The sequence below is a fragment of the Protomyctophum parallelum genome (genome assembly GCF_964188405.1).
Source record: "Protomyctophum parallelum genome assembly, chromosome: 2".
Classification (NCBI taxonomy): Eukaryota; Metazoa; Chordata; class Actinopteri; order Myctophiformes; family Myctophidae; genus Protomyctophum; species Protomyctophum parallelum.
The window spans coordinates 60,979,800-61,006,853 of record NC_139699.1 but is presented as its reverse complement, the minus strand read 5'-3'; the positions used below and the strand labels follow the sequence as shown (position 1 = coordinate 61,006,853).

The following is a 27,054-nucleotide window of genomic DNA, read 5'->3' as shown; positions in this document are numbered from 1 at the left end:
AGTATTGTAATTGATGGATAATAAAAAATGGAATCCATCTTTAATAATGATAAGCTTTGAAAGGACTGTATAATAACTATAAAATGATGGATAATTTTAAATGGGATCCATCTTAAAATAATAATAGCTTTGTAAGGACTGTATAATAACTATAAATATTATAAATAATGATAATAGCTTCATTAGCAGAAGGCTAGAAGCTGCGAACGTTCCGGAGCAGAACCAAAATGCACCGGAAGACTCATAATACTCTAGGAGTAATCCCATTACAATACTTATACTTAACTTTAGCTTTTACCAAAATACTTTTAAGTAAATAGCCAATATGAACAGGAGGATTACCCCATAACCACAATATTACCTGAATGCACCCCAAGGAGAGAAGTCCAGCTCAGAGCGAGGTTTTTAGTCGTTTTATATTAATTATAGCTTCAGAGAGAACAGAACACGGATTCACAAAACACAGCATAATTTACAATCAAATACAGACCCAGACCCCGTGGGGGGTCTGGTAGGTGGTTGGTTTCTCTCTACCGCCTCACAAAATGAGAGACAGTATATATACTCTTCAATACAAAATGGAGAATGGTACAAAGTCGACGTGGCAAAACCGAGGAGCATCGTACTCAAAGTATGGAAAAATACTGGAATGGAAAAATACAAAACACAGAGGTTGGTCTCGGCCTCAAAGGATAAATTTATCTTCAGCTTGCCGTCTCGGCGAGCTGGGAAGGGGGTGCCTGGCTGATAAGATACCCAGCAAGGTCAAATACATGCTCTAGACAGAGACAGTGCAAGAATAATTCTTACTTACTAAACGCCAAAAGACAGCGTGAAGTCACTACACAGGGCAACCAGATTAAAAGGGTCAAAAGGTCAAAGGAGATGATCAATCACCCATAAAATATAAACAAAAGATAGAAATTATCTATCAGTAATCCTCTGGACTCTTGCCCCTGACAAATATCCCCCCATATTATAACAACTATTAAAGGTCCACTTCACCACTTTTCAACCTATCTTCATATAATAGGCCTGATAGGTCCTCAGTGCTCACTAATAATCATGATAAAGTGACACAATCTTTTTGTGCTCAGTCTGTGTCTCATAGGAGGGCTGTGGGCAGTTCAGAAACCCGTCCACCAGTGACATCATCTTTAGGTAGATTTTCTTTTACAAAGATTTTTATTATCGTGTGAGAACGATGGCTTCCATTTTCGCATTGCAACTTTTCAGAACTAGAAAGCCTGCAGTTTCTGTTAGCTTGGATTCCTCATCGATGATGTCACTGGTGGAGTACAACAAAACTGTGCCATTTTATCATGATTATTAGTGAGGACGTATTATATGAAGATAGGTTGAAAAGTGGTGAAGTGGTCCTTTAAATTATTCTTAGTTATAGAATATAATAGTATAATACTGAAACTAATTAAAACTAAACTAAACTAAAACTAGATTGAGATTTGTTAAGTGACACACACGCACTCTCTCTCTCTCTCTCTCTCTCTCTCTCACACACATACACACGGACGCACACACACGCGCACGCACACACACACACACGCACGCACGCACACACACACACACAGGACTTTTAATTTGAAATCCATAACGGAGGTTTGTGGTGACGTCACGTAGCCAGAAAGTAGTCCCGTCTCGTCTCACGTAACAACCAGCCGCTTGTTCTTGTCGTAGAAATAAACATGACGGTAACGACGTTGTTGTCAACATGACGACGTTGTTCTGTCAACGACAACAACGAGATTAAATCATCAACTACACTGGACGTCAACACACCACTGGAAGGATAATAACACCTACGCGACAGTGAGTGGGAATGTTGTCATTATTGGGCTGTCTGTCAGAGGAAGCTATAGCTAGCTGTAGCGGGCTAACGTTAGCTTCTAGCTGGGATTCAGTGACAGCATTACGCTATAGCTGCGTAGCGTCAGCAGCTTAGCTAACTAGACAGTGGCTGTCAGAGCAGAGGGGCGTGAGTCTGTCCCTCTATGGTCTGTCCACTTTAACATTTTATTATTGTTTGTCTGCTAGCTCGGTTGTTTGGCTGTCGACATCTGTCTGTGTGATGAATTTTTGTATGATTTCTTTGATGAATTGAACAAGGTGGACCCTCTTTGTAAACAAGTGTAATGCTTTATTATGGGGTCGTCCACTCACAGTTAACAGTCTTTGTATTGAGTTTGTGCTTGAAATGTACTGCGATTCTGCAAACTGTTAAATAAATATTTCAATCAATCAAAAATATGTTTGGTTCAATTGAACGGAGTGAAGGTTTCGTAACTGTTTTAACGGTACAGACAGAAAGATCAAGATAAACACAATAAGCTCCAACCTTCTGCGATCTGAATCGTCGGCTCACTATAAAGTTAGTCATATAAATAGCAACTGAACAGAATTGGCCCACATTGATTAAGCATATCAGGAGGAAAACTATATATAGTGGTTCTCACACTTTTGAATTTCAAAGACCTCCATAAGACTAATGTGTAAATCAAATGTAAATCAACGGGACTGAATTATTATTATTGCAGTTAAAACGGCGCATGTCAAGACTTGCTCACATGCACTTTTTCATCAGGATGGGTGACAATTGCGATTTTTGTTTTAAACACACCTTGTGACTGCACCTTTTCAACAGCAGAACTGCAGAACATATTCATGTTTGCACAGAAAACATGTATTATCATTTTAATTGTGGCAATTGGCAAAACATAGTGTTTTATTATTATTGTGCATTGCCATTTATATAGAGTTTACAGCTGTTTATGGGAACTAATACTCCTCCTTTCCATTCACCCTTTTCTCTGCTTTCCCAGGTCGTGTGAAGTGTTTATTCAGCTCGGGGGCGTTGTGGTGAATTGGCACCAACCGAGCCCTTTTCAACCACGTTTCTCTTGGCAAGAGACGTAGGAACTCCACTCCATGATGCCTCTGCTGTTCCTGGAGAGGTTCCCCTGGCCCAGCCTGCAGACCTACACGGCTCTGAGTGTGGCTCTGCTGGCCGGCAGCATCTTCAGCGCTTACACCACCGTGACGGAGCAGGCGTTCGGAACGTCTGACGTGGACGAGCCCCCGGCCCCGTCCGCTGACGTGGAGCTGGAGCAGCTGAGTAGTGATGTCGGGGACGTGGAGTTGGCCACGACCGTGCTTTGGTATCTCGTCACTGACAGTCTCTTCGTATGGGTGAGCCCTAAACTAAGTCGATGCTGTGTGTGGGACTTTGCATTGTCTGATAAGATTGTGATTTGTGGTAAAGTCCCTGCCCAGTGCCCACCACCACCACCACCACCACAGAGGTTGTGGTATGGAATCCACCGTGCAGGGTTCCACTTCCCACGGTGAAGAAATTCTTGACCGTGGGAAATTCTTGGCCGAAACAGAATATAGGAAACAGTTGGCCGAAAATCAAATACCGAATATGATTAGTATTGTATATCTTTTATCCTACCATTGCTGTCATGGCCGTACCTTAAAGCTACCTGGTTTATGGCAAAATAAATGGTTATGGCAAAACATAACTTAAATAATAATCACTATTATGGTCCATAAAACATGTATTCAGCTCTTTTGAATGCATTCATTGCATACGCTATTCAGTGATATATTTTCTGCCTATTCGGTCCGAAACCGAATAGGCCGAAAATACATTTTTTGCCATTTTCTGCCGAATATTTTCTGCGGCCGATTATTCGGTGTGTCACTAATCAAGGGTCCTGCAATTTATCAAAGGTCCTGGAAAAGTATTTGGATATGCATTGTTTTTGGCTATTGATTTAGTAAATGAAAATCATTTTCCAAAACATGTATAACATTACATGAAATATGTAACATACGTAGTTGTTCCGCTGATCTACAAGCTCACAACGTGCTGCAGCGTGGGTTGTGTAGATTTTCTTTTTGGAATTATTTGTGTGGGGGGGATTGGTCATTGTACGACTACGAACACCCTTCTACTTACTCCTACAGGCTGGGGTCAGTGGGCTGTTGGGCGGGAGGAGCAGGACGAAGGCTCTAAATGTGTGTGGGGGGGGGGGGGGGGGGGGAATTAATTATCATAACTATTTTTTATTTTATAGACAGACTGTAATTGTGTAATTTGTGTTTTGGCAGGTGTTGGTCAACACATTTTGCTGCACTCTAATGTTGATTGCTAAGGTGATCCAGTGTGTGGTTTTTGGACCTCTCCGAGTCAGTGAGAAGCAGGTGAGTTATTTATATTATTTCAAGTCAGTGGCTTTGCTGCCTGGACCCAGTCCCCTGAATCACAACCACATCCACTCATTCAAATCGTCATGCCATTCATTGGGATTGTCCCTGCTTTTTCTCTTGGCAGGAGATTTGGAAAGGGTAAGTCCAAGATGCCTGTAGATTGGATGGTTTAAGCCCAACACACACCGGGTGCGCAGCGACGTGGCACAGCGCGTTTGCCGCGCGGCAACGCCTGGAAAATAGAACTGGTTTCTATCGGAGCGTCCAACGCGCGCTGGTGCGCGTCGGACGCCGCCGGTGTGCGATAGGTTCATTGAAAATAACGGAGGAGGCTGTTTTGACGCGCGGCGTTCGCAGACGGTGTGTGAGGCCCTTAACAAACCTACGCCATCATAGTGGGCGGCTGTGGCTCAGGAGGTAGAGCAGGTCGTCCAATGATCCCTGGGTCGGCGGTTCGAATCTCGGCTCCTCCTGTCCACATGTCGAAGTGTCCTTGGGCAAGACACTGAACCCCACATTGCCTCCAATGAGTCGGTCGGTGTGAGCTTGCCACATTGGTGTGTGAATGTGAGAAGTGAGGACGTCGTTGGCGTTGACTGTTCGCTGCTTCACCTTCCTATGTTTGAATGAATGAACCATTGTAAAGCGCTTTGAGCACTTGGAAAAGCGCTATAAAAATGCAATTCATTATAGTACTTGACAAGAAAACAACAGAATAGCAGCACTACGGTGATATGATGATTAGAAAGGCATTCAATAGCAGAAGGTGTAATAACAAGGTGCATGGACAAGAAAATATCAATACAATGATGCAAATAGAAATCAGCAGAACCATTGGTGGAATCATTGAGATTAGCACATCATCTCACAGAAGGTTTCTTCTCTCCTCAGTTTCTCCTCTTGAAAAATACATTATGTTCCTATACTTGAATGCACACCTCTTTCATAATATAATGGCTCCCTCCTTCACTAAACACACAAATACCTTGTCACTACCATCAATAATAAAACCTAGCCTTTTCTATTTGACACAGTTTATTTCATGGCTCCCTCCTTTGTTAAACATACATACGTTGGTGTCTGAATGCCATCACTTTGTTGTTTGACACAGTCTATAAGTTATAGACTGTCAATTAGTTATAGTTATAACATAGTTTTGTTCTGACACTCCCTTTGTGCTCTGTCTCTTGCAGCACCTGAAGGATAAGTTCTGGAACTTCATCTTCTACAAGTTCATCTTTATCTTTGGCGTGCTGAATGTGCAGACGGTTGAAGAGGTGGTGATGTGGTGTCTGTGGTTCTCTGCCCTGGTTTTTCTCCACCTCATGGTGCAGCTCTGCAAAGACCGCTTTGAATACGTAGGTTTACAAACCACACTAAATTTTCAAAACAAAGATATTACTTAAGGCTGAAAGATACTATATCTGCCTTTTGCAGATGTCTGCAAACGTTGAATATACATTTCATATGGCACTCTCATCCTTGTGTTGACATGGTGGGTTTTACTAGTCAGTATTGGTGTTGTTTTGTTGATTTACTGACTGGAATCAAGCCTTGCGCTTTAGTTACAGTATTTACATGCGAGAGTACTGTGTGTACCCCCCAACCCCCCTTCCCCCTTTATTGTGAAAATAGACAGTGAACAGAGAGACAGGAAGGGTGGAGGAGGTGGGGGAAGATGCAACAAAGAGCCTGGGGGCAGACTCGAACCGTGGGCCAGCTACGAAAGGAATGTAACCTTATTTCTGTGGTATGCGCTCTTACTTAGCAGGTGAGCCTTTGGGACGCCCTTGAAAGTACAGTGTTAAATCTTTTGAGAGTGGAAGGTGCAGTTAGGTCAGATATGAGAGCTATGCAAACCTACAGCCGCGAGAAGCACATCTTGGCGTTTAGTCGTGCAAAGTTGACTTTGGTTATTTACTGATTATTATGACAGTGTGGACTAATCTATTGGGGTAATATTAACATTATTATTTTTATACACACTGCTTTTATAACAGCTGGAAATCTGTTTCTCTAAAGAAATCTAGGGACTTGTTTTAACCAATTTTGGGGCGGGAACCCCTTTTGGTGTTAGCATTATGCTATGCTTTAGCTATTGAAAAATAGCAGATCTACAAGCTCGTAGCGCGCCACTCGTAGGTCTGCTATTTTTTTTAAATCGAAGAACGACCGACATAGAAACATAGCTTTTTCAGAAAACTGTCGGGATGTAGAAGACATTTTTAGAATCTGATCTCGGGTCAGAACGGGTTAACCTTTCCCTGACCCAGACTTGTAGTCCGTCTGACCTAGATTTACTGTACGTTAAACACTGCGCTGCACTGTACTGCAATGCACCCCTTACCGTTCCCTGGTGTGTGTGTCGTCCTCAGTGGTGAGATTCAAAGTCACAAGGGCTGGCAGCAGCGTGTGGATATGATTTTCTGCTGTAGGGCTCCCTGGCCCTCATGAACTGATAATGGTCTGGAGATGTCACACATTACTGCTCTAACACTCTGTAGAACCCATACAAAGGTGTGAGGAGACTGAAGCACAGCAGTGGGGCTTTTTCAGTAACCATGTCGGCATTCTTTAACAAGACAAATAACTTAAACTTAATATGTTTGCGTGCGGGGTGCATTGAAACGTGAGCGGTTGGTGGGTGACGTGGGTCAACCAGGTCAATGCAATGTCTCGGATTCTGTTCCACTCTGGGCACCCGAATTGGGTATGAAATCTCAGTCTTGCCCTTAGTTTAGTTTCCTGTCCATTTGTCTCATGACATTCATTACATGCCTAACTGCCTAACTAATATTTAATCAACTGTGCTCTATTTTATAGGTAACTTGTTTGAAATCTCGAGAGTTTTTGCCTATAATAACTCAAAAATAGAGATCCCACAATCATTACAAAAACCTGAATCATCTTCTGACTCTTTGAAATGTCTCACAACACATTTTATTAGAGTTTATTTTGAATAGGTTTCCCTATATGACCCACTATGAGGCCTGTTTCTTTTTTAGGATACAGAGTAAACATGATAGGCACAGGCCAGATTTTTCTATCATGTTCGCCGGCTGCCGCTGCACTACCCCCAGTTTATGTTCCACTCACTGAGTGACCGTAGTCCAGTTCAGTACCTGTCAGTTTTGGTTTAGTTTAGCTTTTGAGGGGTGCATGCTAGCTAGCCCCTCCTATATACAGGTTTAATGTTTGTCTTTAGTTTGTTTTGTAAACGCCACTGACAATGAAGGGACATTTTTTTGTCATAATGTGCCTCATTACATCATATTGTCTCTGTATGGTTAATGGCGTTTAATGTTTGTGTTGGCACCGTTTGTTTTACATCACCATTACGTCACCTAATCAACATGAGTTAGACTTTAACCCATTCTGACCGGGCACCCATTTTGGTGTTGGCATCATGTTATGCTTTAGCTATTTAAAAATAGCAGATCTACAAGCTCATATCGCGCCACCGAGTGGCGCGATACGAGCTTGTAGGTCTGCTTGTAGGACATTTTTAGAATCTGATCTCAGGTCAGAATGGGTTCATCAGACCAGTGTGTGTCTGGCGGAAACCTCGTTATGAATCTGATCTCAGGTCAGATTCAGAATGGGTTAATATATTAGCGCCCCTCACTTCACATGGGTGTGTGATGTTGTGTCACTGGCATTATGACGTTTGTTCTGCATGTTGGGCAAAACAAAATATCAGATTTAGTCACCTTATCCCATTCTGACCTGAGATCAGATTCATACGAGGTTTCCGCCGGACACACACTGGTCTGATGAACCCATTCTGACCTGAGATCAGATTCTAAAAATGTCAGTCGTTCTTTGATTTTTCAAAAATAGCAGACCTACAAGCTTGTATCGCGCCACTCGGTGGCGCGATATGAGCTTGTAGATCTGCTATTTTTCAATAGCTAAAGCATAACATGATGCCAACACCAAAATGGGTGCCCGTTCAGAATGGGTTATGTTGGAAACAGGTGTCTCATCAACGTCTTTTCTGTTGCTTACAGTATCTGTTACACTAATGTGTCAGCAGCAGGTCATGCCGTCCTCACCTCGTCGTAAACTAAGTAGACAAAACATTATAATTGAAATGTTATCAATGAAATAAAATAAAACTAGTAAATATGGTGAGTTCATCCAAAGTGCTTTACAATGTACATTACATTTACCCCATTCACTGACACCGGAGAAAACCATGCAAGACACACCACCAACGTGCTCATCTGGAGCAGTGAGGGGCTCTGTGTCTTGCTCAAGGACAGTTTTAAAACACTAACTCACGGGGAGCTGGGGATCAAACCGCCGGGAACCTTCCAGTTCCCAAGCGGCCGCTTTAAAATTCAATTCAGAATTGTTGCTAGCTACGAGCACATTTGCATGAGCATGACGTGAGAAAGGGAGACTGAAGGTCAGATAAGGTCTCGGAATGACAACATTGTTCCTTTACACATTTTGGAACTCTTATCGGTAGTAGGTACATGGTATATACATACATATACAGCATAGTGAAATTAACGTAACATTAAAAAATAATAATAAATAATAAATGCAATCATTCATATTTGGGGCAATACATTTAAACTTCGGAGCGAGTGACAGTGCTTGGGGAGTGTTCTGAAATGTGTGTGTCTCCTTGGTATATCTGACTTGCAATCTACAGCACTGCTTAGTGCTTATATAGACAGACATTACTCTATGTAGGTTAGCACTTACAGTAGCGGTGTGTCTGCACTGAGTTAATGTGTAACACATCACCCTAGACATCTGTCTGCCCTTCCAGTAGTGTTGTGTGAAAAGCTGATTACATGCAGCGGAGTCCTGTTCCTCTGGTTTGTAGCTTGTGGTTAATGAACACACACATGCACACTGAGCTGCTCCAGGCCAGGGGAGTGCAGTTACATCTGTATGTATCCTCCTGAAAACGCTGATCACACAGTTGTGGAATAGAGAAACTCTGCTTTGAGTGTATATATATATATATATATATCTATAGTAGCCATTGTGTACTGTTCAATGTGCTTGGTAAACTGTGGATACAGATTGCAGTTTTAACCACTGAAACCCTCTATTCTTAGTCAAACAAGGCCAACCCACACCAATGATTCGCCATGCAGCTCCTTGCAACATGCAACTACCGGTACTTGTAAGTAACTACTTGTAACCATTATCCCCATTGGCGGTTGCAAGGAGTTGAATTTGTGTGGTTGACCTTAAAACTGTTTTGTTTCAAGCAGTTGCGAGGAGTTGCGACTGGTGTGGTTTGGGCTCCAGTTGTAACTGTACATCGTGGACCGCTTTTTTCCGTTTACACCCAGCCAAACATCTCCAATCTACAACCTTACAACGCATCGGGAGCTTGTAGATCTGTCATTTCTGGCTAATGATCCTCACAGGATATGGATGCTTGGGGTTCAAGTGGTTAACCACTTTCATCCTGGTTATTGTCAAGAACGTTGGAAAAAACCATTGTACAACAAAGTATAAAAATAATAAAATGTTCCTTTTTTTAATAGCACTATTATAGTATCAGGGTGAAAGTCAAAGGCATAGGGGGAGGGATTCTGTGGCTGAAAATGTAAATACTGCAATCAGCTGAGATCATCTGTGTGGGAGATGATGATCATCATCCTCATCACAACAGTTAAAAGGCCCTTGAGCAATGTATTGAACCACTGATGTGTCAGAATTCATTCTTGTGACCAGCAGCATTAGAATGTATAGGCTAGGCCCTAGCCGCTAGGGTGTAACTGTGCCATGTACAGTATGATACCCTGATTGAATACTTCATTAACAGTTTGTTAAAATAATACAGTTTGAGACACATACAATGCTAAACCCAAGAAAGCACTATGTTGTTAAATCTTCTGTTTTGTGAAAGTTCATGTTTGTGTTATGGTTAAGTAGTTCGGTTTAGGGGTTATGGTTGACTTGTGCCTGATCTGTACATACTAGACTGAATACTGTCGTTGTGCCTCGCACGACAGCCGTTTTGATCTTAAACAACAGCACTGTGTCTCCACTCCTAGCGTGCGTGCGTACGTACGCAAGCTTGGAGTGATGTTCATCGTTATCAGTGATGTCAACGATGTAATGAAATCCATCCGCTATTTATTTTGTTACTGGTCAAGGGCTTGTGTAAATATTAACTAATTTACTGCTAGCATTGATGTAGTCTGTAGTGAGTGTAGTCCCTTCCCTGCCACCGGATTCATACCCCAAAATTCACCCTAAAATGAACCGGAAGTCACCAAAGCGTTAATATTGTAACGGTTGTTACACCCCGACCGTTGTCACGGTCGGGGTGTTCTCTCCTCCACCTCACCAGCGCCCATACCCTAGGTGGGGTTGGCAAAAGGGCCCTAACCCTAACCCTGTGTAGAGTTTGCATGTTCTCCCTGTGTCCCCGGTAGGTAGTACCCTCACAAAAAACATGCAGTAATCCTGGTCTCTATACTCTCTCCGGATACCAAACGAGTCGCCCCTTTACCAACTCGCCCCGGGCGTACAGCCGGCGGAACTGTGCGGCCTGGTATTCCTAAAGTAGCCTAATTAAATTCCTTAACCTCAGTAAAACTATGCCAACACCTAACCTTATACCTAAACTTAACCAGAGTAAAACTTTGCTTAACCCAGAAACTTATTCTCAGTAAAACGAATAAAGAATACAAGAACCGCGGCACAGAGCGGTCGACAGGAAAAGATCGAGGGGCGGGGGCGACCGTACCTGATACCCTCTCTCCCCCTGGCCAGCAGGGGCGCCTGATGGAGGGGAAAGGAACTGGTTGGAATAATGAGTTCCTTCCAATCCACGCGCTACGTCCAACCGGGGAAACTCTCCCTGTCGGGTGAAAAGAAGTGGCTTGGACTCCTCATGCATTGAAGGAAGCATGAGGTCAGTCCGTTGCTGACCCAGGTTGGCGGAGGGAGTGTAGCGCCCGGGATTCCATTATACAATAATGATACTGTGTGGAAAAAATGGGGTACCAAAAATCGTGGCATAAAAAATATTGTAACCGTGAGCCGAGAGTTGACGATTTAGTAATGAGCAGCTAACATCCCGGTTTTGATCAAACACAAGAACAATGTCGTTTAAGATTGCAGTTAACATGACAGTGGACGTCGAGCGGGGAATCATTATAATTGATGTAAAACCGGGGGATTCCGGCTTGGATGAGCAAGGTCTCCCCACATGGAAGTCGAGGGTTGAGTCTTGGGTAGGACATACAACTTATGGATTGTGGCTTTAAATAACTATGTCAACATACTGTTGACATGTAAGCAACGTACCTCTGGTAAATATCCCTGCTATAACTCCTTCCTATTAATCTGTTTTTGTTTTTCCATCCCCTGGTACAGCTGTCGTTCTCCCCCACCACCCCCATGAGCAGCCATGTGCGCGTGCTTTCCCTGCTGGTGTCGCTGCTGCTGGGCTGCTGTGGCCTGGCGGTGGTGTGTGGGCTGCTGGGGGCCGCCCACGGCGCGCACACCCTGTCCTTCATGGCAGCAGAGGTGAGGCGCTGAGGTCGGCATGCTCTGACTTAACACATCACGACACCTCCTTTTCGATGGGAATACAAAATCTGCAAAAGAAAATGTGTTCAAGGTTCAAGCTGTTTCATTGTCGTTCTATACAAGTACTAGCCTCGGAAACCCAGAGGTTTTTATATCCAGGGAGAGAAAAAAAAAAGTCTGGGACCGAGTCCACTTCAATTCGGCACTTCATAGCACGGCACCGAGTGCCGCGCTATGAACTTGTATTTTTGAAAAATTGTGAAAATGTGCCTCAAATCTTTGAATACTGTATATATTATTACAGAGTGAACATTTTAACTCAATCTTTGCTTCTGGGGAGGTCCCTCGAACGAGTGCAGTACTTTCTTTTTTTTTTTTTTAAGATATTTTTTTGCGGCTTACGCCTTTTATTGATTTTTTAAGGGACAGAAAGTAGTCTGACAGGAAACGGGAGAGAGATGGGGGATGACATGCAGTAAAGGCCGTGTCGGGTCCGGGAGTCGAACCCGCGGCACACCGCGACTGGATCACCAGTCCGGTGCCCAGACCGTTACGCTACGGCCTGGGCCGAGTGCAGTACTTTCATCCGACGGAGCATTGGTCCGAACGACAACCTACCTCCTCCCTCACCCTAACCCTAACCTCCCCCGGGGCAGACACCTAAACCTAACCGCAACCCTCTCCCGACCCGCAGCGCACCTCGGATATACTCCATCCGACACGGAGCAATGCTCTGTCGGATGATAGTATGCCTCCCCCTCCAACAACATATTTTCAGATGGGGGAGGGGGGGGGGGGGGGGGAGCATATTACATATAACTTTTGGGGTCCTTGACATGAAATATTGAGCACCACTGATTACAGAAACATAAGGTTTTTCAGAGAACTGTCAGGATTGTCAGGCCTAAGTGGTTAAACACATTGACTAAGATCTCAGTCAATTGAAGCCTAATTTTGATACTGACGCTGACCGCCATTGACTGAGATCTCAGTCAATTGCACTTTTATAGTGCATTCGGTCGAGCGACCCATATTGCTACTCACGTTAGCCTGTTAGCTAGCTGTGTTGTTAGCACAACACTGGATCGTCCATCTTAGATCGCCTATCCATTTCTTTCAACTGCTTTCTACTGCTAACTGACAGGAAATGGCGGCTTTTCAAAATAAGAGCTCAAATAAAAAGAAATGCTGGCAGTAATTAGATCCTAATTTTTCAATAAATGGTAGCAGTAAATGTGTATTAGCCACCAATTAATAATACTGAAATACTTTAGAAAATAAGATCATCATAACTTTCCAACAGTGTCATTTTTTGTCTTAATATTTTTATATGAGCAGGGAGATGACAAATGCTGAAATTTGAAATCATTACACAATATATTGACATATTGACCTGCGTGTTACTGATTGTATGCTTTTCCTTCTCCAGTGTCTGCTGGTGACTGTACGCACTGGCCATGTCATTATGCGGTAAGCGCTATAAAGCCCCCCCCCCCCCCACACATACACACACACACACACACACACACACACACACACACACACACACACACACACACACACACACACGAGGTACTGCAGCAGCACTGATGACATAGCCTTTGTAAATTTAGAATGATCCAGGGACTGTGCTAACTAACATTAGCATTGTCATTAGTTTTTTTCCCTTACTCTGTACACAAATGCACACAAATATTTGTGCGTGAGAGAGAGAGAGAGAGAGAGGGGTGAACAGGATTAGCCTAGCAGCTAAAGCTGTATTGAAGAAAAGCACTTATGAATGACTTTAAGCTGAACCTAATGCGGGTAAACTGCAGTCTACTGAGTCTAGTGAGGATAGCCATAAGTATTTGGCATAGCAGAGCATGGTGGGTAGAAACTCATTGCCCTGGTCCATAACGGCAATCGATTGAGTGCTTTGTGCAAGGAAAAGCCCTGTCACTGCCACTGACTATTTATTTTACACTGACTAGAAATCCATTCATTCATTCATTTGATCATAGATTAATGGCTTTAGACAATAAGGGTATCGCGGCCACCACATTTCGCAAGAGTTACTTCCTGCATCTTATGTCGTTGTTCTAGAAATCGCTCCCTTCAGGCGCTGTACAGTCAACTGAGGGCAGAGCTGTATGTTTCAGACCATTGAATTACATAATAGGGTTTTCAAGTGGACATCCCAGGTCACTGATGTTTCGTCAACTAGCCCACAAGACCCACTACACCTCAGTGTTGGACCTGGTCCCTGGGCTGCTCGAGTCTAGTTAATAACATAGTTAATAACACACCCTATATCCGCAATCATCCTCCAGGCGTGATCGTGAAGCACATTGTTTATTACATCTCCTTGAAAAGAACTTGACACACTCAACTCCTTACACTGAAGAAAGGTGGATAGCCGAAATGTAATTTATTTGTGATGTAGAAAATAAATAAAATCACACCCGTGTGAAGTAGGTGGCACTCTTCTCATTATACATAATCTCATGAACAACTGAATTTATGTGATTGGTTAGCTGATTTGCTCGTCTACATATGACATACATTTCCCCTTCATTGTCAATGGCATTTAATGATTGTGTTGCCACAAATTTCTCGTCATATTTGGCGGACATTTGACCTAATTTCTCCTTTCATTCTCAATGGCAAATATTGAGAGATGTGGGGACAAAAGCTGTATATACAGTAGGTTCAAATTCATTCTTGCTATGTGCAACCTATATTCCTACAATGCTGATTTAACGGGTAATGCACCCTAAGTCAGAGTGCGGTTGTTACAAGAAAAGGTTACTGCTCAAGTCTTCACCATTTAGCTCGGCCCTGCCTCTCCTCTGCCAGTCTCATTTCTCTTTAGCCAGAGTACCCGTTCCACCCATCTGTCTGTCCCTTTTATGGCCATATAATATATGGAGATTTCTGTATCTATCTCTCTGTGTCCCATTATTCCTATATATAGTCTAGTGTCTCCTCGGCCATACATTCTACCAGACAATCTGCAGCAAAAGTGTCGGACAGATTATTTTTGTCCAGGTTTTACTTTTCTTTTTTTTATTTGTACTTGCGAATAATATTCCCAATTTTGTCATCAGCTCATGATAGAACTTTAGCTCATATTATGCTAATTGGCCAGCTACTGCTGTGACTGATACAGCTTATCATTTATTCCTGTCCTTTTACCACCCCCACATCCATGGTAAATGCCTCTACAGCCTAGGGTCGCTATCTCTTTTGTCCTTTTGTTTGACCAGGCAAATTTACTTTTGTCACATTTCTTTTGCCTTGAAGTCATACCGCCCAGCACCACATTATACTGCATACTTATTGCCTAGACCCAGGGGGCAGGCAGCCAATATAAGTCCATGTCACTTATTGCTCAGGAGGTAGAGCGGTTGAAACCAGAACATTCCCAGTTCGATCCCCCCACCCGGGTTTTCCTGTATCGCTGTATCATCTCCTCCAATGTTGTATGCATACGAACTATTGCTATTTTATTATTTGTTTCACATACAAGACTCTTTTGCTCTTTGCCTCCAGTTATTCCATCCACCTGTGGGACCTGAACCACCCAGGGACTTGGGAGGGCAAAGGAACGTACGTCTACTACACTGATTTCATCATGGAGCTGGCTATGCTGTTCCTGGACCTGTTGCATCATATCCACATGCTGGTGAGAGAGAAAGCCGGGTTGTACCCTACACTTTTCTAATTATTTGTTCAGCTTTTTGTTGGCTTTGTTTGAGGCTTACAGATCTTTAAATTAATACCTTTTGAAATGTATATTGGAAAAATGCATGGGGAATAATTATTATTTCCTGGGCCCGTCGTCGTCATAAAAGGGGGCGAGACTGCGACGCTCTATATAAATTGTATTGTACGATGATGACTAGCAATAATTGTAAGTAGTGCAAATTATATTTTAGTTTTTTTTTTCAAACTAAACCTAAGGTTAAAAACTAAACTTAAGCTCCATATTATTTATCAGATTCAATTTCATTTTGTTTTATCTGCTCACTTCTGCTCAATTTTATCTGCTCACTTCTTTCACGTCCAATTGCAAAATTGGTATTCATGAGTATGACCTAAAAATACATTTTCTGTTCATAAACATTGGATATAAATGGCTAGTTGTTTTGACAAGGGATTTTCAAGGTGTCTTTACCAGAATTCTGTCTAATCACAAAAATGAATAAAAGAAAAAGCTGTCAAAGCCAGTTAAGATATTGGTAGGCAGCGGAATGAGAGAGATGGAATATACTGTACTAATCATAAAACAAGTGAGCGTTTATGTCTGTGAAAATATCATAACTCCAATTATAGCAGGTTTTACTGCCATTTGAAGTCATAGAGTGATAAATATGAGCTCACCCCAGCCTTAGATCTGTAATTTTACCCGTGACCCATCCCTCCACCTGCTTCCCAAACTCAAGGAAAACATCATGAATGAACCACTTGAAAAAAATAATGAAAATAGGTGATTCACTCACAACGATGCATTGTGAGCCTGTACTGTAGATCACAATTTGGAAATGTTATTTTTTTTATTCTTTTATTCATGTAATTGTTAAGATTTCTTTAATGCAAATTTCGGGAAAATTCCTGAAAATGTCAATTAATTTCAAGTAAAAAGGGAATATTTACTCATCTCTGAACCCATTGTTTGGGAGACACAATGTGTCTTATATCTCTCCTCCTGTGTCTTTGTCCACAGCTTTTTGGTAACATCTGGCTGTCCATGGCCAGTCTTGTGATCTTCATGCAGCTGCGCTATCTGTTCCACGAGGTCCAGCGCCGTGTCCGACGACACAAGAACTACCTCCGCGTTATCGACAACATGGAGGCCAGGTGACCATACTTGCTTTATTCACACTAACACTGATGTTATTGGGACGTTTCGGCTTTGGTCTCGCTCTCTTTCCAGTTTCCAGGACTCATACGCGGCCTGATGTAAGCCAGGTGTCGGCAACCTTTTTTTGACATGAAGTCCCATGTTTTGATTTTCTTGGTGGTCAGTGTGCCATATCAACATAAAGTTTAATTATGAACCACATCAAAATGTTATATTTCCAACAGATTTTGACTGTTTTCTCCTTCTGATTTGTTGATCGGGATGTAATGATCATTAGACCAATAGCAATAACCCACCTATCTCCCAGACTCCCTCACCAGTCACAGTTCAGAGTTTGAATTAATGTAGAATTATGTGCAGGATGTAAATTGCATACAGATTTGAGGAAACTTAATTTAGTTGACTACATTTTCTTTATATATATATATTTGGATTTTAACCCATTCTGACCGGGCACCCATTTTGGTGTCGGCATCATGTTATGCTTTAGCTATTGAAAAATAGCAGATCTACAAGCTCATATCGCGCCACCGAGTGGCGCGATACGAGCTTGTAGGTCTGCTATTTTTGAAAAATCGAAGAACGACTGACATTTTTAGAATCTGATCTCAGGTCAGAATGGGTTCGTCAGACCAGCGTGTGTCCAGTGGAAACCTCGTATGAATCTGATCTCAGGTCAGAATGGGTTAAACAAAATCCAAAATCATCTCTCTCACACTTATGCCAGTGTGCCAGTGATCACCCTCTCCTGTGCCAATGTTGGCAAATTTAGTTTTAGATTTTTGTCCTTTTTATCTGCTGATCTGCTGTATTTGCATTGAGAGATTACTGAAATATGTATGGAGCTATATCCAAGCCCCCAGAACGGCTGTCCAACGTTGAAGCTGCCACTACCTACTGGCCAAAACTGATCATGGAGGTGGACGGACGTTCAGTGACATCACGTGCGTAACGTGCGTCGACCCCAACCTCAAATTGGACCGCTCTCAACTTCCGCTCGCTTCGAGCCATTGAGTTTATAAATGGTCCTTCTGGCAGTCTTCCAGGTGCTTCAAAACGCCACTGAGCAACTTCTATTGAAATGAATACTAGGGGGTGGGGCTGTCGCTCCCGGTCCACACTCTATCCTTTATAACTCTATGGCAGTGGTTTTCAACCCGTGGTCCGGGGACCACCAGTGGTCCTTGAGGGGGTTCCAGGTGGGCCCCAGCTAAATGATGGAGAGTTGGTAACCAAATGGACCTTTATAGATCTTTAACTCTTGATTGTTGCTTGTTATCTCTCCTACCTGGTAGGAGTCAGGACGGTGGTCCCTGGGTCAAAATCTGTTGAAAACCACTGCTCTATGGCTAACAGCGTAACATAAGATAAGAATGGCTTCCATTTGAGTTTCATGCAATATCACTTGTCAACCAGTAGGTGTCGTCCTACCTTACCACTGCCTCCAAGTCTCCAAACACTGCACATGTATTATTTATTTTTGTATTAACATTCTCTACAATACATAATGTTTCAAATAACGTTTTATTCCCGCACAAAAAGGTTCTAGCTTTAATAACAATGATTGTTTTTTTTGTTCCTTTGTTAAATGATTTTAGTCATTTGTATTTGAAATGTTTTGTTGTGTGTTTGCAGGTTTGCAGTTGCTACTCCAGAGGAGCTTGCAGCCAATAATGACGACTGCGCCATCTGCTGGGACACCATGATGACAGCACGCAAGCTGCCATGTGGCCATCTCTTCCACAAGTATGATTATCTTTTCCAGTTGGTAGCAATGAGCCAGTGTTCTGTACTGTGCATGCAGGCACCGCTATTCTGGTTTATCCTTCCATGTCAAAATGATCTATGCAAACCCTTCACGCCAAGCCTGATGCTATATATTTTTTCTTCACACGAGTAATGTTTCCTTTACATATGCTATAATAATAATAATACAAAATAAGTTATTTAAGTTGTATAAGACCTTTCCAAAAGTGGCCTCCATTGAAGAGGTTACAAAGTGTGTCTCCTGTGTGTTTGCGTCTCTGTAGCTCCTGTCTGCGCTCCTGGCTAGAGCAGGACACTTCGTGTCCCACCTGCCGGATGTCCCTGAACATCAATGGGGACGGGGGGCAGGAGGGGGGCCAGCGGCAGGAGGGGCCCTCCGAAAACAACCTGGCCCCTGGGGGCCCTCCTGCGGACGCCAGGCCCCACATCAACCAACACAACCACTTCTTTCACTTTGACGGTGAGTCCTTCTGGCACTAAGGAAAGACAGTTGGCACGGATTATCTAAGCAATACGAAGAGACCTGTCGCATGAATTTAGTTTTTAGTTTATTTTTTAGTTTAGTGAACTAAAAAAAAACTTGAATGCAATACATTACTACTCGTTAGGACATCCAAACTTTTAAAGGGAGGTGATAACTACATTTTGACGTCATTCAGAACTCGTGGATAGCTTCGTCCTGACTCTCCAAACTAGTTTGGAAAGCCCGTCGTAACTGTCAGGAGACGTTGGAAGGAGCATGTACATTCTGTTAATAATGATGTGTCACCAAGATAATTGTCTCTACAGATGACAATTAGCTTTGTAACTGGTGGACAATATCTAAAACGTTTGTTCTGTAAATGACAATGTGTCTGATTTATACATTTGGATTATTATAATAAGGTGAATGTGAGGAATTATTAAACTCCTCTGCCCATGTCTCTCTCTCTCTCTCTCTCTCTCTGCAGGCTCCCGTATTGCCAGCTGGCTGCCCAGTTTCTCAGTAGAAGTGATGCATACCACCAACATCCTGGGCATCGCTCAGGCCAACAACTCTCAGCTCAACGCCATGGTGAGACGACGTCTTATCTTAACTTGTATTGTAAAGGCGTCGTTAAGGTGGCCTAGTAAACCACGCTGGTCACGTGGAAGAGCTACTTTTGGGTTTCTGTAAAACGCCCAACCCAGAGCTTGGGGCCAGATTGGTCTGCAGAAAACGCATGATAATGTGAATTCACATGACCGGCATTGGCTTTCCAGGCTAGTTGTTTCGGGGCTGTGACATTTGTTTTTGTCAGTTTCTTTAAGATTAGTTTTTTTTGGTGTGGCTTTTGTGCCTTTATTGATAGTTACAGTGAAGACGGACAGGAAAGAGGGACGAGAGAGAAGGGGAGAGACACGCAGCAAAGGTCTTCATGAACGGGACTCGAACACATGACTCGCTGTCAGGCCAGAGCCTATATGACCGCTATGCCAGTGGGCCCCTGCCATGCATTTTTCTATATATATTATTTATCCCACGATTTTCTAACCAATTTTATCACCCCTGTGTCAATTATCTAATGTGATCCTGGGCTCTACACACCCTCCGCCAACCTAGTCCCCCATATATGGGGGACATGTCCTCTGAGTAAAAGCTACCATGGGGACTTTGAGTTACTAAAGGCCTAAATGCACCCTGCTGTCTGCTAGGAGTGGTCATGTTTCCAGCATCAACCCTTTGCCAAAGCCATCAGGAGCCGATGGATCTCCTGCGGTGTACAATGACCACCGCCTTTCTCCTCCTCCTGCAGGCTCATCAGATCCAGGAGATGTTTCCCCAGGTTCCCTACCACCTGGTGCTTCAGGACCTCCAGTTGACCCGCTCCGTAGAGGTCACCACAGACAACATCCTGGAGGGTCGCATCCAGGTGCCTTTCCCCACACAGGTCAGCTAATGCTCTTTTCCATTGCCCAGAACCTACCTTTTTTTTTTGAGTGGTGCCAACCGCCTCCATTAAGTGACTTTGGACCTCATTCACCGCGGCAGTGATTTCTTTCCAGCAATCTTTTTTTTTATTTATTTTTTGAATTTTGTTGCTTCCACCACGTCAGGAGGACATCTATTTCGTTTGAGCTGTAAGGCCTATAGTTTCTCTTTTTTTTTTTTACTGCTGTCTGCTGAGTCATGGGGCGTGGAACAATGCAAATGAAGTTGTCGGGTGATTTTCCGATCATTTGTCAGCCGCTCGCCTTCATTATGACATCCACCTGTGTACCTGTGGTACACAACCCTTTTGGAATGGCACGGGGTCTTATCGCAGGTTCAGCGTAGGGTATATACACAGTCCTTTACACACTTAATTTACACCTGCGCGTACATTTCCGTTGTGAATGAGGACCTTTGTGTGTGTGTCTGTATGTATGAGCATGACTCATTCACCCCTGCTGTTTAGAAACTACGACCTATTGACCCTGCTGTTTCTCATACATACACATACACACACACACACACACGCACACAACACACTGACCACTGCAGCACACACACACACACACACACACACACACACACACACACTAACTACACAGTAACTATAACAATAAAAGTAGTTGCACCTCTCACAGTTCGCACACTGACGCACAGGTGCGATACTTTACATAATTGTCCCCCAAACATCATCCCCCCCCCCCCCCCCCCCCCCCCATCATCTAAAATATTTGTGCCAGGGCTCAAAATACATTACAAGCTCTGAGCAAAATGTGGTAACTTGTGTCCCTAGTCAACGGAGCGGGCCTCTATACAGTGTTAAATGTGGTAACTTGTGTCCCTAGTCAACGGAGCGGGCCTCTATACAGTGTTAAATGTGGTAACTTGTGTCCCTAGTCAACGGAGCGGGCCTCTATACAGTGTTAAATGTGGTAACTTGTGTCCCTAGTCAACGGAGCGGGCCTCTATACAGTGTTAAATGTGGTAACTTGTGTCCCTATAGTCAACGGAGCGGGCCTCTATACAGTGTTAAATGTGGTAACTTGTGTCCCTATAGTCAACGGAGCGGGCCTCTATACAGTGTTAAATGTGGTAACTTGTGTCCCTATAGTCAACGGAGCGGGCCTCTATACAGTGTTAAATGTGGTAACTTGTGTCCCTATAGTCAACGGAGCGGGCCTCTATACAGTGTTAAATGTGGTAACTTGTGTCCCTATAGTCAACGGAGCGGGCCTCTATACAGTGTTAAATGTGGTAACTTGTGTCCCTATAGTCAACGGAGCGGGCCTCTATACAGTGTTAAATGTGGTAACTTGTGTCCCTATAGTCAACGGAGCGGGCCTCTATACAGTGTTAAATGTGGTAACTTGTGTCCCTATAGTCAACGGAGCGGGCCTCTATACAGTGTTAAATGTGGTAACTTGTGTCCCTATAGTCAACGGAGCGGGCCTCTATACAGTGTTAAATGTGGTAACTTGTGTCCCTATAGTCAACGGAGCGGGCCTCTATACAGTGTTAAATGTGGTAACTTGTGTCCCTATAGTCAACGGAGCGGGCCTCTATACAGTGTTAAATGTGGTAACTTGTGTCCCTATAGTCAACGGAGCGGGCCTCTATACAGGTGAGCCCGGCCCAGCCTGGGCCCAGCGGAGCCGCCCAGGCCGGCCCCAGCGAGCCTGACAACATGGAGATCAGAGGGAGCCGCTTCTCCAAGTCGGCTGAGGAGAGGCAGAAGATGCTGAAGCAGAGGAAAGAGGAGCTGCTCCAGCAAGCACGCAGGTTGGTTCACTGTCGTTCGGAACTATAGGCTGGTTCCCAAACATTTTGCTTCTCGATTAGGGCATCCTTCAGCCCAGACCACACCAAAGGGTCCGCGGTTGGGACAAAACGTTTTTTTAAGGTAAACCACAGTAACGCAACTCATTGAGTTGCAATGAGTTGCATTTGGACCAAAAGCCTGTTTGGCAGAGTATATATTAACCCATTCTGACCTGAGATCAGATTCTAAAAATGTCTATTACATCCTGAGAGTTTCATTATTAACCCATTCTGACCTGAGATCAGATTCTAAAAGTGTCTTCGATTTTTCAAAAATAGCAGACCTACAAGCTCGTATCGCGCCACTCGGTGGCGCGATATGAGCTTGTAGATCTGCTATTTTTCAATAGATAAAGCATAACATGATGCCTGACACCAAAATGGGTGCCCGTTCAGAATGGGTTAAGCTTTGAGCTTCATGCAATACCTCGACCAATAGTGGTCCTACCCGACCACAGGATCTTAATGCCCCAGTAGGAGAGCAAAGGAGTCCAGATGGAACCATCGCAGTTCTTTTACAGTATATTTTATTTAACATGAATTGCAGCTTTAGTATGTATCATTTTCCCCACATCACAGGCGATATCTGATCAAGAGCCCAGAGGAACAGGAGGATGATTTGCCGAGATTGGAGGAGGACTCGGGCCCCGTAACGGACTTGACCATGTTGAGACGCAGAACCATGGCGGCAGCCGCAGAGAGACGTATGCAGAACCAACAGAACCCAGCGCCCTGAGACCTCCATCCATACCACAGCGTTATTATCAGAAGAGGAACTGGCCCAACTCCTTTAAATCTAACCTCACCACTTTCGTATATTATGATCAATAGTATTAACCCCCACGCAAAAACAAGAAAAGAAACAAATGTTGCAAGCATGGCCTTTGCCTGCAAATGGAGTTGGAATTGCTGTTTTTATTTTTATTTTATTTAATTTTTTGCTGTTTTTCCAGGCTGCATAAGCGAGATGAGACCATTGTGAATGGCCTCTGTGTTGTTCATTTCGGCGACACCTTCTCTGCCCTTCTCGTCGGGAGCACCGGTGGAGATTCAAGGGCATCGAAAAGTGCACATTAGCCCTTTATTTATCTACTGCCACATTATTACAAACACCAGCCACAGCACGGATTCAGCGTTTACCACTACTGGGAATGGCTGTTTTCAAAACAAACTGAAAATAAAATGAAACGTAAAAGAGCATGCATCGTATAAAACAAAGTTTTCTTTCTTATGTTTTGAAGGTGCCACTGCTACAGCCTTTGGTCTTAGTGATTTTACTTTTATCAGTTAGTTTTAAAAACTATTTGCGTTCATAAGGCAGAAATGTATATCTTGGGTGGAAAAACTCATTATTTTTTTGGCGCGCGTTTATATGAGATGAGTTTCAACTGTGAATTGACAGTATGTCAGAGGACATAACACCCAGCTTTCGATGCTTTTATTTCTTGCCTCGGAGTAAGAAAATGTCACTTTAGTATTTTTGCTGCATTTCTGTGAAATATGAATGTACCTCTCAAGATGATGCTACAGATGAAGTGTCTGGCCGTCACGGGCATTTGGGTGGTTCTGTGTTCAATGTGTGAAACACTTAGGGGTTTTTGTTCTCATTTAACGTGGCAGAGTTTTTGTTTGTTTTTTTAGCTCTTTCTCCTGAAATCCAATGTTGGCATACTAGATACTTGTGTACAAGAACGGGATGCTTTTTATATCTGCCATTGCTTCTGCCCTCTGCTTAACAAGCAACTCTGTCCAAATGTTTATTTTCTCCTCATACTTTGGAGTAATATGCTAATGAGTTTGGCAATCGGCACTAATTTAGATCTCATTATGGGATTCTGAGGATGTGCTGCCATTGTAGATTCATCTGAATGTTCGTCTCGTGTAGCAGGACAATCGGAGATCCCCGACTATTGATAACATCTGATGTCTAAATTTAATGTTGTGGCAAAAGAATTGTGGGAAGTCTGGGAACAATTCCGAAATGTAAAAAAAGATATACCATATTAACAGAAGCATCACAGAACCAATGCAAAGACTTAAGGTTGTAACCTTCAGATGGCAACAGGATTACTTTTCAAAGCAGAGTGCAGCTTCGTTACTGCTGGCTTTACTCCAGCATCCAAGCCTGTACATTGACGTTAGACCTACTGTATTGAGAAGGCGGAAGTCTCAGATTGTCTGACTACTACTGATAAGTGTGATGGAGTGCCAGCGGTTCCCTGTGCACCGTCAAAGTGTATTTGACTCTGAGACTGTAATCATGTGTACACTTTCAGAATTACAGATGAGTCAGTTCAATTAACAGAGGATTTTACTGTCTACAAGACACTTATTTTTGAAGCATGGGTGAGACAACTTAAACAGTACATTGTGTAGTATTTTTGTGAGCCTGTTGTAATGTTACATCTGTTGTCTTGTGCACATTTGGCGCCCTCTGCTGACAGCCAACTGTAAGAAAACGTGATCAATTCAGCAGGCAGATAAAGCTGACTGTATTACTGCTAACAGTGTTGAGTATAGCAGCATAGGCAGTAAGTGATATTATTTTGTTAATACGTATTAGATAGCTCTCTATTCTGATAGAAATCATTCCGGAGTGCTTGTTAAAGGTATATTCATGATTTAACTTAATTCAAATATCACTTTTTTAATTTATTTATTTTAATACTTCCTAATATAGAGTGTGCTGACCATATAAGGTCCTCCCTGTCCCCAGTTAACCTTTTGTTTTTAAGCCTTCATCCAATCAGGATTAGAGGGGCCTTCCTCCCAATCATCATCAAGTGGGGGCAGGCCTTGGTGCACGTGCTGTAGAGCGTGTGCATGTGCACTTCTTGTTACCGACCAGGGTTTTTTCCAAATCACTTTTAAGCAGGGGCCTCCAGTTCTCACATTGTTGGGTTGGATGTCAATTTGATCAAATCAGGATAGTATACACAGTTGGAAGTAATGACACGAAGAAGTGAGCAGAACAATTGGAACTAGAACACTAATACTGAAGCTAATAATTGGGTATTCTCTATGTAAATTTGCAACCAACCTGAAAATATATGTTGTGTTTGCTGAAGAGCTAGAGAGACAGTGAGACTGCTGTTACTGAACAAACACTATAGCGTGGGTCTTATTTTAGATATTTGGTTGAGAGGGAACGAGCAGACCAAATTGACTAGGTATTGATGGGTTTAAGTGGTTAGATACTGTAGTGTACAATGTATCTGAATACACATCAACCAAAATCATGAATGTACACAATATTGAAAACCCCTGCTCTATAGCAGTGATTACTATCAGAATGTAGAGCATTAATTATTTAATAACGCTTTGTTTTAAGCAAAAATAATATATCACTTGGCCTACCTACTTTAACTGCGTGTTGCTGCCAATCCAGTATATGAGCAGTGTGTTGGTACATTGTTTAAGAAAAGACCACTGTAGGCCTACTTCCTCATTGTATGGAACATGAACAGTGCCGTTGCAAGGCAGTGGCTTTAATACTGGACTCATTGCAGTCATTGAGACGGTGTGTATCATAAGATGATTTCTGAGAGTGCCAGGGTGGTTTGGAGTTGAGTTATACGAGTCCAGAGATGTGGCTTTTTGTTTTCTTTAGATATCTTGTCCCAAAGAGCGCTCCATGAATATCCACTAATGGAGGATCTCGTGATCTTATGTGTTATTTTATTTTGTCCCCCATTTAATGCAGGAATTTTATTTCAGAGCTACATTGTTAGTCCAAGTTCAACAGGATAAATTAGACAGTTGTCTTTAAATTGTTTTGAAATCTTTCATATGCATGGCATAGTTTCATATTGACTGGTTAATTATTTTTATAACCATGACACGTAATAGCTAATCTAAACTGAATTACTCTTTGGACTGAGGTTTCCTGTATTGTTGTGCCTAAATCAGAAAAAAAGGTCCATTCTAAGTTAATTCTGTAAATAATGTAGTTTTTCTTTTTTGTAAAAAAAACAAACAAAAAAAGTGTACAATTAATACAAAAGACCCAATAAACCGAGCTTCTCTTACAGCTTTTTAGGGAAACATTTATATTATCTTGCGTGTTTGTGTTCTCTATACAACAGACCCTAATGTTTTTTCACTCTTTAAGAGCACTATATTTTCCAGAGATCCAGTCCTATATTGCGCTGATCAGAGCAATGGTCACAGAGTTATGGCCATTTGAAATGTTATACACTCCTGCTGTAATGTCCCATACTGTGACTATTGTCATGGCAGATCCCTGAATAGCATTGTATAACTATAATTGCACACACCCTTATGTGCACATGTGTGTGCGTGCGTGCGAGCGAGCTAGCGATAACAGTTCTGGAAGATCAGGCCATTTACAAGAAAAGCCCACCCAGCTCAACTGAAAGTGAAAGCAAGTTTGCTTAGCCTATATATAGCCTGCAGGCTGCTGGACTGAAGAGACAACTCAGACTCAACTGTCCTGGACTACTGTACGGTCTCTTTCAGGTTGGTGAAATATATCTTTCTATTCCTGCTTTCATGTGATTACTTCAACTTGTTCATTCATCATATGCAGGTAGACAACCAGGCCATAATTCAGCAAAACTATGGAATACCGGGTCATAGGTCCCAATGACAATCTCCTCCACCAAAACAACCGATCTACACAAGAAAAATACCTAACAGGAATTGTGTGAAAATGCAGTGAAATTGTATGTGATGTATGCTTGTAATGTGATGACAGGCACCATTGCATATTTGACATGATTTAAAATTATATTGTCTGTTAAACTAATTATTTTTTTTAAATATTCTTACGACTGATTTTACTGATTTATACTTAAGCCCAAACCACACCAAAGGGTCGAGACGGGACGAGACAGACGGTTTTAGCGCTCGTCCCAGTGGTGTGATAGGCCTATGTCCTGTTGCACGTCGACCCAAGTGATTCAAC

The 27,054-nt window shown here is 42.8% G+C and overlaps 1 protein-coding gene across 1 annotated transcript; it reads left to right on the top strand.

The window, feature by feature from the left end:
* The first annotated feature begins 1,661 nt into the window (after positions 1-1,661).
* amfra (autocrine motility factor receptor a) lies at positions 1,662-24,322 on the top strand. Its single transcript, XM_083759804.1, has 14 exons — positions 1,662-1,827; positions 2,838-3,204; positions 4,132-4,224; positions 5,424-5,588; positions 11,590-11,742; positions 13,175-13,215; positions 15,280-15,412; positions 16,454-16,587; positions 18,227-18,337; positions 18,622-18,818; positions 19,309-19,412; positions 20,134-20,268; positions 21,907-22,088; positions 22,707-24,322. The coding sequence occupies exons 2-14, from the start codon at positions 2,944-2,946 to the stop codon at positions 22,861-22,863; spliced, it is 1,866 nt and encodes a 621-aa protein (XP_083615930.1). The 5' UTR covers positions 1,662-1,827; positions 2,838-2,943; the 3' UTR covers positions 22,864-24,322.
* Positions 24,323-27,054: the final 2,732 nt, after the last annotated feature.